This window comes from Euprymna scolopes, chromosome 33 (assembly GCF_053919585.1).
Source record: "Euprymna scolopes isolate OS-2025 chromosome 33, ASM5391958v1, whole genome shotgun sequence".
NCBI lineage: Eukaryota > Metazoa > Mollusca > Cephalopoda > Sepiida > Sepiolidae > Euprymna > Euprymna scolopes.
This window is the reverse complement of record NC_136514.1, coordinates 15,698,556-15,710,719: the sequence shown is the minus strand read 5'-3', so window position 1 is coordinate 15,710,719 and position 12,164 is coordinate 15,698,556. Positions and strand designations below refer to the sequence as shown.

The 12,164-nt window shown below is 33.3% G+C and overlaps 1 protein-coding gene across 2 annotated transcripts in view; it reads right to left on the bottom strand.

Moving 5' to 3' along the window:
* LOC145258156 (synaptotagmin-1-like) overlaps positions 1 to 12,164 on the bottom strand; it is a 228,960-nt gene that overhangs the window by 38,806 nt on the left and 177,990 nt on the right. For both annotated transcript variants that reach the window (XM_080115947.1, XM_080115948.1), the window contains exon 4: positions 10,865 to 11,386. In XM_080115947.1, the coding sequence (XP_079972073.1) occupies positions 10,865 to 11,386 (522 nt within the window). The remainder of the gene's footprint in view (positions 1 to 10,864; positions 11,387 to 12,164) is intronic.

Here is a 12,164-nt window from a genome sequence, read left to right as displayed (position 1 = left end):
ACAATCAGGGAAGCAGAGGCCCAGGAGGGAATTCCAAAGCCCAGCAATTCGAGAGAAGAAAGTTTTCCAGCATCGATGGATCTCTACAGTGTAGTGACATGCAGAGAACGTTTTCATGGCTCGTGCTCAATATAGTAATGAACATCGTCTCAGTGAGGCACAGGCCTATCATACCTTTCTCTGAAAAGGGCACTTTTAAAACAAGAGTAAAAGAGGCAGGTGCTTGGCCACACCTAGCATACATACACATCCGCCTCTGAACGTTCATGCTACAGTGTAGAGGTGGGATTGTGCTGCTTGTCAGGTTAGTCGAGGGTAATTACACTGAGGGAATACAATGGCTTTGAGTCCGTTAGAGCAACTTAGATTAAGACAGTTATAAAACAAGCACAGGGATGCTACATTTCGTTGATGGGACAGAGGTTGGAGTTTGGTCGACAGTATGGGACCTATAAGTGTTGGCCACTCTTTTTTTGAATCCTGTCTAAGAGCAAGAGACTAGTAGCAGATGCATCAGCCCAAATGTGACAACAATACTCTATGTATGGGCGAATGGCGGCCTTGTAGAGGTACAGGGTACTCTCGGGCGTAAGTAACTTTCTAGCTCGGTAGAGAGAGGACACTTTTTTCGCAGCAGCTTTGGCAATGCACTACAGAAAATTTTACATATGAAAAAACTTTTAGTTTTTATGTAGATTCTCTCAGTTTTCTTTCTATGGAGAACATACAGACAGACATTGACATTTGTATATATATATAGACTAGCAGAAAGACCCGATGTTGCTCGGGATTGAATCAGGATTACTACTGGGTACGTTTTTATATATTACTTTCTTTGTTTTGTTACATCCTTGTCTTCTATTTCGCTACCCCCCCCCATGTAGTCGGAAGAGAAATTTATAGATGTGGTTTAAATTTTATTAAAATCAGATGTACGTATTTGAAGTTTAAGAATGGTTATGTACCCATGGGTCACTTAGAAGTCGGGAGGGGGGGGGGTGCACAGATATTTGTCACACATATATTGGATAACGTAAAGATTTGGAACCACTTCGCTTGTCTTTCTCGGAGAATTTCAGAAATAAGATATATTAAATAAGATATATTTGATGTTTTAAAGGATATTCGGTCTCCATAGCTCCCTTAGGTTAAAAGGGCACTTAAAAAATGAGGACCACCTTCATTGTCCTTCCTTAGAAAATTTTGTAAAAATGACATATTTGAAGTTTTAATAGGGTTATGCCTTCAAAGTCTCATAGACCCCTTAAGATGCATTTAGAAATTTGACAATACTTCCATTGTGTTCCTCAGTAAAATTTTACATAAGAATACACTTTTAGATTTAATGTAGATTCACTAACTTTTCTTTCTATAGAAAGAACACAAACATTAAACACACACACACATATACAGAGTGCGGCAGAAATATCTCCCACATTTTAAACTTTTAACTAAAAAAGGCTTGCCTTTTTCTGTTGTTCTTGGACTTCGGGCCGGGATCAAAGTGTAATATCTGTTCCGGCAGATACTGCAAGCAAAGACCATATGTGGGGGCGACCCCACATATAAGACCTTGGTCAATGTAGGGGCAACCCTTCATACCAATTGTCACTATCCAGCTCCCCCACTCCCCGGGGAGTTGGTCCCTATTTCCCCTTCACTCCTCACTTTAAAATTGGCCTTGTGCCTAATTTGCTCAGTGGGGGAGCAAATAAATACCTCAAAGTGTAGTATCTGTTCTTCAGATACTGCACTTAAGGTAATTTGTACCAGTCAATGGAGGGGAAACCCTCTATACTGGGACAATTATTATTTTTGGTAACCAGAGTGCCCCCTTTTTGCCTACTTTTAGAGGAGCTGGTTTTTACCCCACATTAAAAACGGCCTTGTGCCTAATTTGCTTTGGTGGGGAAGCAAATAAATACATTATATGTTGCTAAGAAACTTATGCAAGTGCCAATGATGTTTTCATTTAGCTAATAACTTGCCACTTTTTTTTTTCAGGTACCCTCATCAAACAATATGGTTTGGACTGGAGAAAATTGTGCTTTTACTGTAGAAATGTTTTTGAAGAATGGTGAATCTATAACTGCAACACAGAGTTCATTACAAGTTAGGACGACATGATGCTGTCCCAGATGGAAAATCAGTACAGCTATGGGTTGCAAATTTTAGAGCTACTAGTTCAGCACTTAAAAGAAAGCCACCTGGAGTACCTCAAAGCGCTCGAACGCCAGACAGTATTCGAGCTGTGAGACTTTCTGTTATTCAGTCTCCTACATGTTCAGCTCGCAAACATGCTTTGATCTTTGAAAAGTCAGACGAATTCTACACACTGATATGCAGTTCCAGCCATACAAGTTAATGATTGCTCAGAAACTTCACGAGTGCGACTGGGAAAATTGCATATCAAAATGCAGGAGATAATTCTGCCGCATCCTATATATTTTGAGTATATATGGAAGCATAAAACACATCCGTTTTCATCTATGAAAATCAAACGAAAAATAATTTTCATAGCTTAAAGAGGAAATAACTCTCATAGCTTGCATTCATTTGTGGACGCAACTGTTGCCTGCTAATAATAATTAAAAATAAGTGAAATAAATCAACTTTAAATAATATTTGTAAATAGAACAATTAAAACAATTCTATTACTCATGATTATTCATAACATGAAGCTCATTATTAGAACAGATTTTCTTTGATGTAATATGTAAATGAGGTTACTTCTTTCATGTAGATTTCCTTTGAAAAAATATTGTATATAGAAATCATGGTGAAATAAGTGTTAGGACACAACCACCCTGCTCCATGTAGAGGCTGCCCATGAAACTCTGGTTCCTTTACAAACCAGAGCGAAACGGGTGGTCTAGAATTTCAGACCGGGTTGTGAGAGCCTTACTAAGTGGGTATTTTTTTTTTAACCCATCTCCCTCAACACAAATGAAATTTTGATTAATATTGTTATCTTTTTTTTATATTTTTTATATAAATAAAAAATGTTTTAAAATTGGGTTTAAGTAGGACCCCCCCACACACACACACATAATTACAAATTTAAAAGGGTAACCATGATAAAAGAGGCTGGCCGAGAGAGAAATCCTTTAAAATGTCCAACAGAGACGAGATCGACCAACTAACCTCACCATCCTCCCTTCTTTTTTGAGTTGGCCTTGTGCCTAAATTTTTTGTTCATTTTCCCAATTGTATTTTTTTTCCTGTGGATAAAAATTTTAATATCTAAAAGTGTTTAAAGTTCGATTTTAGTATGAAAATAAATTTGTGATCCACTGTACCTTTTGAACATGTTAATCAAATTATAAACAAACAAACAAACAAACAAACAAACAAGAATACAGCTTACTATAATAGATGTATGTTAAGATGGGATAATAACGTTGCCCACTCACTCAATAATAAAGAAAGAAAAATCAGGTTAGTAAGACCCTCCCATCCCGGTGTAAAAATAGACTGCTCACTGTTTTCCAGTTTGTTTAGAACCAAAACTGAACAGGAAACAAGTGGGTGTAAGGGGAGGGGGGATATGAAACGGAGTTTGCAAGTGAACACTTTGATCCCAGCCTGAAGGTAAAAATGTCGGATCAAAAAAATATTTAAAAAACAAAAACTGGTGTAATTATTTGCACTAATAAAAAAAAAAAAAAAAATCCGAACGAGAAGTCGGGTTTGTCTGGTTCAAAAGTATTTTATTTTTTTTTTTAGCTAAAAAATAGTTATTAAAGAAAAGTTTTTAGCTAAAAAACAGTTATTAAAGAAAAGTTTTTAAAAAACAGTTATTAAAGAAAAGTTTTTAGCTAAAAACAGTTATTAAAGAAAAGTTTATAACTAAAAAACAGTTATTAAAGAAAAGTTTTTAACTAAAAAACAGTTATTAAAGAAAAGTTTTTAACTAAAAAACAGTTATTAAAGAAAAGTTTTTAGCTAAAAAACAGTTATTAAAGAAAAGTTTTTAACTAAAAAACAGTTATTAAAGAAAAGTTTTTAACTAAAAAACAGTTATTAAAGAAAAGTTTTTAGCTAAAAACAGTTAATAAAGAAAAGTTTATAACTAAAAACAGTTAATAAAGAAAAGTTTATAACTAAAAAACAGTTAATAAAGAAAAGTTTTTAACTAAAAAACAGTTATTAAAGAAAAGTTTTTAACTAAAAACAGTTATTAAAGAAAAGTTTTTAACTAAAAAACAGTTATTAAAGAAAAGTTTTTAACTAAAAAACAGTTATTAAAGAAAAGTTTTTAACTAAAAAACAGTTATTAAAGAAACGTTTTTAGCTAAAAAACAGTTATTAAAGAAAAATTTTTAACTAAAAAACAGTTATTAAAGAAAAGTTTTTAGCTAAAAACCAGTTATTAAAGAAAAGTTTTTAACTAAAAAACAGTTATTAAAGAAAAATTTTTAACTAAAAAACAGTTATTAAAGAAAAGTTTTTAGCTAAAAAACAGTTATTAAAGAAAAGTTTTTAACTAAAAAACAGTTATTAAAGAAAAGTTTTTAACTAAAAAACAGTTATTAAAGAAAAGTTTATTTTAGTTAAAAACAGTTATCCAAGAAAAGTTGTTGTTTTTTAGCTAAAAAAGTTATTAAACAAAAAGTTTTTAGCTAAAAAAAAATAGTTATTAACAAAAATTTGCAAAAGAAAAATATGCAAAGTTAGTCATAGAAGAAAAACTAAAACAATTTGAAAAATATGTTTTCTTTCACGTTTCTGAATTTTGGAAATGAGGATTAGCTTTTGTATTATTTGGATTCTTCGGACTATTGTTCACATCTTGACTGTCATTTTCACAATGTTTCAGTCGATGTAGCCTCCGACCTTCTTCAGGTGTATCTTGCTGAATTCGGGAATGTTTCTGTCGAACTCGGGAATTTGGACAGAATTTCAAACTGAACCCTTTATTTACTTTACAGGGGTAGCATGCTCTCGTTCCATCATATCAACTGGATATAGGTTAACCTGATACATCTGAAGAAGCTCGGAGGTTACATCGACCGAAACGTTGTGAAAATGACAATCAAAACGAGAACAGTAGCCCGAAGAATCTAAATAATGCAAATGTTTTCGTTCTTATGTTTTTTTAAAAAACTAAACCGATTAAAACGTTATTAATACTTAATATTAATACTCTTCCTTACATAATCTAGATTACTTATCTAAGGGTTTATAGGGACTTTTTTTTTAATTAATTGAAGTTGAAGCTTATATCGTTGTCTTTTCAACCCCAAATATGGCTAGAAATATGGATCTATAAAGATGTCTATTACTAAATGTATTTGTGTAAACACCGATAAAGCGATGTGTGTGTGATGTGTGTGTGTGAGAGAGAGTAGTATGTGTGTGTGGTTTGGGTCTTTGTTGTGATATGCCTCTGTGGGATGTGTGAGTGGTGTATGCGTGGGTGTGTGTATGGTGTGTGTGAACGGTGTGTGCGTGAATGTGTGTGTGTGGTGTTCAGTTTGTGGTACGCATATGTGTGTGTGTGTGTGTGTGTGTGATTTTTGACGAAGACTATACAATCATATTCGTGCAAATTTGATATTCGGTTTCATTCTAAAAATCCATCCTCTTCCTCCGTTTCTTGGAAGCTGACAATTATCTGAATAGGTTTTCCTGGCTTTTAAACAAAGCTAAATCGAGACCACTAATCATTTCCACCTTTATGATAAAACTGATATTAGTAAGTGGCATTAGTCATTCAAAAGTATATTTGGATTGCGAAGCCATTGAGGATGTTCAGAAGTTTTGTTATTTTGAAGCACAGGAAGGAGCAGGTGGTAGTGTGATGAGAGAATACGTTGAATTCGTGTTACCTTTTTGAATATACACGTGGCATTTAGTTTAGCTAGCTAACTAATAAGATTCATTATTACTCCTGCATGTGGGTCTATGTATTTTTCAACCAATTGCCAAGTCAAGTTTCTACTTGTTTGTATAGGTGACGCCCCCCCCCCTCTTTTTTTTTTTTTTTTTTTTTGAATGCGTTGAATTAATAGTTGATCTATCTTAACATGTGTGTGTTTGGAGAACTTTTTTTTTAAGTAAATACTTAAAATATATTTTTTTAAAAGGTTTCTTAGTTTCTCTCCATTGTGACTCTTTTGTAATATGAATTAAAACTAAAACAAAAAGAAATAAAAGAAAAATACAATAATTAATGATAACGGCATTGCACCCTGTATTATTCAATTGTGTGTGTATGTGTATGTGTGTATGTGTGTGTGTATGTGTGTATGTATGTGTGCGTATGTGTGTATGTATGTGTGTATGTGTGTATATATGTGTGTGCGTATATGTATGTATGTGTGTGCGTGCATGTGCATGTGTGCGTATATGTGTGTGTATGTGTGCGTATATATGTGTATGTGTGCGTATATGTGTGTGTATGTATGTGTATGTTTGCGTATATGTGTGTGTATGTGTGCCTGTGTATGTGTATGTGTGCGTATATGTGTGTGTATGTATGTGTATGTGTGCGTATATGTGTGTGTATGTATGTGTATGTTTGCGTATATGTGTGTGTATGTATGTGTATGTGTGTGTATGTGTGCCTATGTGTGTGTATGTGTGCGTATATGTGTGTGTATATATATGTGTGTGTGTGTGTGTGTGTGTGTGTGTGTGTGTGTGCATACATGGTGGAACAATACAAGTCTTGTCCTAAAGAAAACAACACTACAGCTTTATTTAAAAAACAAAATCATTTATTAAAAAATCAATTCAGGTAACTTAATTATATAGTTGAGCTGACATCTATTCAATGTAGTCACCTCCAGACTCAATCACTGTCTCGATAGGAGCATGCCTTTTTCATAAGTGTCGGCAGGAACTCAGTGAACAGCATCAATCAGACTGGCTTTGATGTTGTGAGAGGTCATAATAGTGATGTTCTCGATGACCAAACGAAGTAGTTCAGTGAGCTCAGGTCGGGAGAAGAGGGGTCCAGTGTGAGAAGAGTACAAAGTCATAGCACTCCTTCTGAAGCCAAACCTGAATCTCTGTGAACTTGTAGGCCAATGCCGAGACCTGCTGCCACACCCAGGGTCTGGCAGCAGCCACCTGATTGCACCAGAGGATCACCACACTCTCCAGGTACACTTTGGCGTTGATTTTTAAACCGACTTCGAAGATGTGAGGTGGCATAATGTGGCCCTCACTTGAAACCACACCAAAGACCATAACCATAGCCGGAAACTTTGTTTTCATCGCCCTGGGCACGTCCCTATTATCCAGATTTGCATTTTGAGGGTGCTGGCAATGGTCCTGTTGTCATAACTTGCATCAGTAGAGAGCATCAGTTGTATAGCGGCACATCTCCAATCTCTCTCATTGAACATTGTGTCACTTGCAAACATGATAGTAGGCTCCTATCGCTCTTGGGATTTGTACAAAACTGGCCTACTAGTAGATGGTATACACCAAAGAAAGAAAATCGGTTTTCATAAAACAGAAATGGAAGAATGTCGTCTTGTCTAGGATGACAATTCTATCGTTTCATCCTCTGTATATATATATATATATATATATATATATATATATGTATATGTATATATATATATATATATATGTATATGTATATATATATATATATATATGTATATGTATATATATATATATATATGTATGTATATATATATATATATATGTATATATATATGTATATATATATATATATATATATATATGTATATATATATATATATATGTATATATATATATATATATATGTATATATATATATATATATATGTATATATATATATATATATGTATATATATATATATATATGTATATATATATATATATGTATATATATATATATATATATGTATATATATATATATATATATATATGTATATATATATATATATATATGTATATGTATATATATATATATATATATATATATATATATATATATAGAGAGAGAGAGAGAGAGAGGATAGCGTGTGTGTTATTTATTTTACATCCGAGTGACTGTCGTTTAATTGTTATAAACTTCCATTACTTGCAATAAATACTTTTACCAAGAATTCTTCATAAGTTTTGGTTTCGATTTCGATTATAGCTGAAGATACTTAAGTAATCTATTTTTTTATAAATAATTTTATCAAGAATTCTTCATCAGTTTTGGCTTTGGTTATAGCTGAAGGAACTCAAGTTATGTATATATATATATATATATATATATATATATATATATATATATATAAAGAGAGAGAGAGAGATAGATAGATATACACACCCACATATATATATACACACACACACACATATATATATACACACCCACATATATATATATACATACATATACATACACACACATATATATATACACACATATATATATACACACACACACATATATATACACACGCACACACACATATATATATACACACACGCACACATATATATACACATACACACACACACACACACACACACACACACACACATATATATATATATTTTCAAAGGTTTTGGTTTCGGTTTCGATTCAAGCTGATGCACTCAAGTGATATGGATATATTTTTGATTTTTAAAATCGCATCTTTATAATATATAAAAATCGATAGAACATTAACTCTATAATAATATATACAAAATCTGCAAAAATTAAAATATCATATTTAAGCATACTTTATGACCGGGCTACGCTGGACGTCCCTGGAAGCTTAGATAAATACTTTTGCAGTTTTAACAAAAAAGCTACAATAATATCAGAGCATCTCCATTTACGCTGAACATCCACAGAATACCAACATCAATATATTACATATGAAAGAGTCTGCTGTGGAATTTCCACAGGTCCTGCTAGTAGATATAAATTATAATAATTAGGGATATGACAACAGCATATTCTTTTCATCGTTTTGACTCTCAAGTATATATCTGACAGAGACACAGTTTATCGACTGAGAATCACATCACTCTATATAAAAGCATATAACATATCAAGGAATACATACTTGAGAGTTAAAACAATGAAAAGAATATGCTGTTGTCATAGCCCTAATAATAATAAAATCGTATTCTTGTCTGTTTGTTTACAGTTTCACAAATTAATTTCCATACTGAATATACACTTTCATTCGAGCATTATTTTTATATATACTGTGTTTTCAAAAGAAATCTACATTCAATGAGTAACCGCACTTGCATATTACTTCACAGCTTATTTATTTAAGTTATTTCCCCTTTAAGCTGTGAGAGTTACGTTTGATTTTCATAGACCATCATGGATGTACTTTATGCTTCCCTAAATAAATAAATGTGGTCAATTTTGTAACAAGTTAGGATATTTGGTGCATCTTAAATAGTATGTGACTAATCTGTCCGCCCAGCAATGTTTCAACTGGGTGACGTTGTGTATATACAGCTAGTATATATATATATATATATATATATATATATATATATATATATATAGTAATTTATAAAATATATATGGCAATTAAGCTACACTGAATATTCTGTGTTTCATCCACTCTAGGACTCTTCAGGCTTATGCCTAGAGTGGATGAAATGCGGAATATTCAGTGTAGCTTAATCGCCATGTATATTTTATAAATTACTAACTAGCTCTACCTACGTATTGAGCACTTTTGAAGTAAATACTTAAAGTTTACGCATAAATCTATACTTTCGTATATTAATTTTATGTGAGTAAATTAAGTAGTTATATATATATATATATATATATATATATATATATATAAAGCTGTGTGTGTGTGTGTGTGTGTGTGTGTGTGTGTGTGTGGTCACGAATAGGCTCCTATATGGTTGACTATTTTAAAAAAACTGATTACATATAATAATGAGTGAATTAAGTAGTTATATATATATATATATATATATATATATATATATATATATAAAGCTGTGTGTGTGTGTGTGTGTGTGGTCACGAATAGGCTCCTATATGGTTGACTATTTTAAAAAAACTGATTACATATAATGATAGAAGATGTATCGAGACACAGGAATGGGTATGTTTGATCTGGCAGAACGGTGGTTCATTAAAATTGTGGGGTCTGCGTTCGCGCCTTGTCCACAAAGTATGGAAATAAAAAATTTAAAAATTACAAAAAAACGTTTACAAGTGTTTTTGATATAGATGTACATAATAATACTTTGATAAGTATCTTTTAACTTAAATAGGGATGGTATGATAAAATTCAACCCAAATTTACAACCCTTCCTTTTCATAACCTATCATACTTTCATAAATCAGAGTCCATTTCCTGTAAGCTGTTTTTGAACCCAGTCAACGACGGGTACTTTTGCTAGTATATATATATATATATATATATATATATATATATATATATATATATATATATATATATATATATATATATATATATAGAGAGAGAGAGAGAGAGAGAGAGAGAGAGAAGGAAAGAGAGAAGGTGTAGAGGATAAATATTCATGTTCTCGACTGCGGCATTAAAATGTGTCATGTCAAGGTGAAAATAGAGAGAAAGAAAGGAAACGGAAATGGAGAGAGAGAGAACTAAAAGGGGAAATTAGTGTCATCCCCTGTCTGCTGAAGATTAGGTCAAAAGGGGCGATAGGTTTTCTATTGTTTCCCTTTCACAATTTGTGTCTGTGTGTTCGCGCCACACCCAAACCTGATGCAGCGGCAGTAATAGTTGCTATAAAAGTTAACAACATCGATGTTATGTTCAAATCCAGTTCATTCCACAGAAACACTTTCATCAAATCCACACTTGACCTTGTGTCTTACCCTCTGGAGAACAGGTAAGAAAAATCATAGGGGAATGGTTCAACTAGTTATCGACAACCTAGATTTAATTAATGCAGAGATCACTTACCTGTATCGGCTCACAAAGTTGCTGGTCAAAGTATTCATCTTCGTTGTCGAGTTTTTTCAAGTCCCTGAGGCTGACCACGATGTCCCCTTGGACCGTATGGCAAGACAGCTGGTCAAAATCACACAATTGCAAGCGCATTGTGTAATCCTTCAAATGCTTCTGATTCACAAAAATGTCGAACGATTCATTAAAGATTGGACTGCGTGTCTTTCGCTGGATTTTTGTCTGCAATTCTAAGTCCAGTGTGTTCAGTGGAAACGACTTGCTCGGCTTGTTTCGGCCCAGGTTTAAAAATGGCCGCCTTGTTCGATAGAGCCGGATCCTGACATAGTTGTCGGCCGATATTTGGTTGTGCATGATGAGGGGAAGGTCAGTGGCCTTAACGACCTTGATGACGAGCTTGGAATTGTCTTTCTCGTACCGTAGCTTGTAGCAGAGGTGACCGCCACCTTTCAGGGATTTTTCCTGGAAGCTCAGCTCATCGTCCGAGGTCGGTAGTAGCTTTGTGTCTTTCTTGTCAAGCTGGAAGAATAAAGACAACAGTTTTACTGCTTATGTACAACAAATTAAAGTACTTTTAGAGAAATTCTTTGAAAGGAGATTTGTCAGAATAATACAAAGCTCAACAATTGAGCTTATATTAATTTATTTTTATTTCGGACTACTAGTCTCATCTTTATTAGTTGTTGTTTTTCATCTTTTTTTTTTATTGGATTGTTTATTCACAACGTTTCGGCCAACTAATTCCTCTGGCCTTCGTCAGGTGGTAACCGCGACGGATAGGAACTTCGAATCTCCTAACTGCATTCTCAGCCATCACTGCCATCCGTAGTTGTTGTCGTCTCACCACAGTTTGGCCAATTAACCTCTAGCACGCTTTGGGTGGGATTGAAACCGCTATCTTCAGACAATGTTCATCTGGAACTGTAAAGATTCAACGTCTCTATCAACTGCGCCATGGGCCCCGAAGGCCAGAGGAATTAGTTGGCCGAAACGTTGTGAATAAACAAACCAATATGAAAAAAAAAAAAAAAAAAAAAAGATGAAAAACAACAACTAATAAAGATGAGACTAATAGTCCGAAATAAAAATAAATTAATATATATAATGCTCATCTCAAAAAATGAATTCCAATTAAGGAATAATATATAAATTGAGCTTATATAGAGAGGAAAAAGGCAAAAAAACGACAACATAAAGATATATACGAATGCTTATAAATTTAATTGTTCATTCAATAGGGAGATTACATATATAGATACTAGCTGGCCATCCGGCGTAGCCCGGTTGTACAATACAC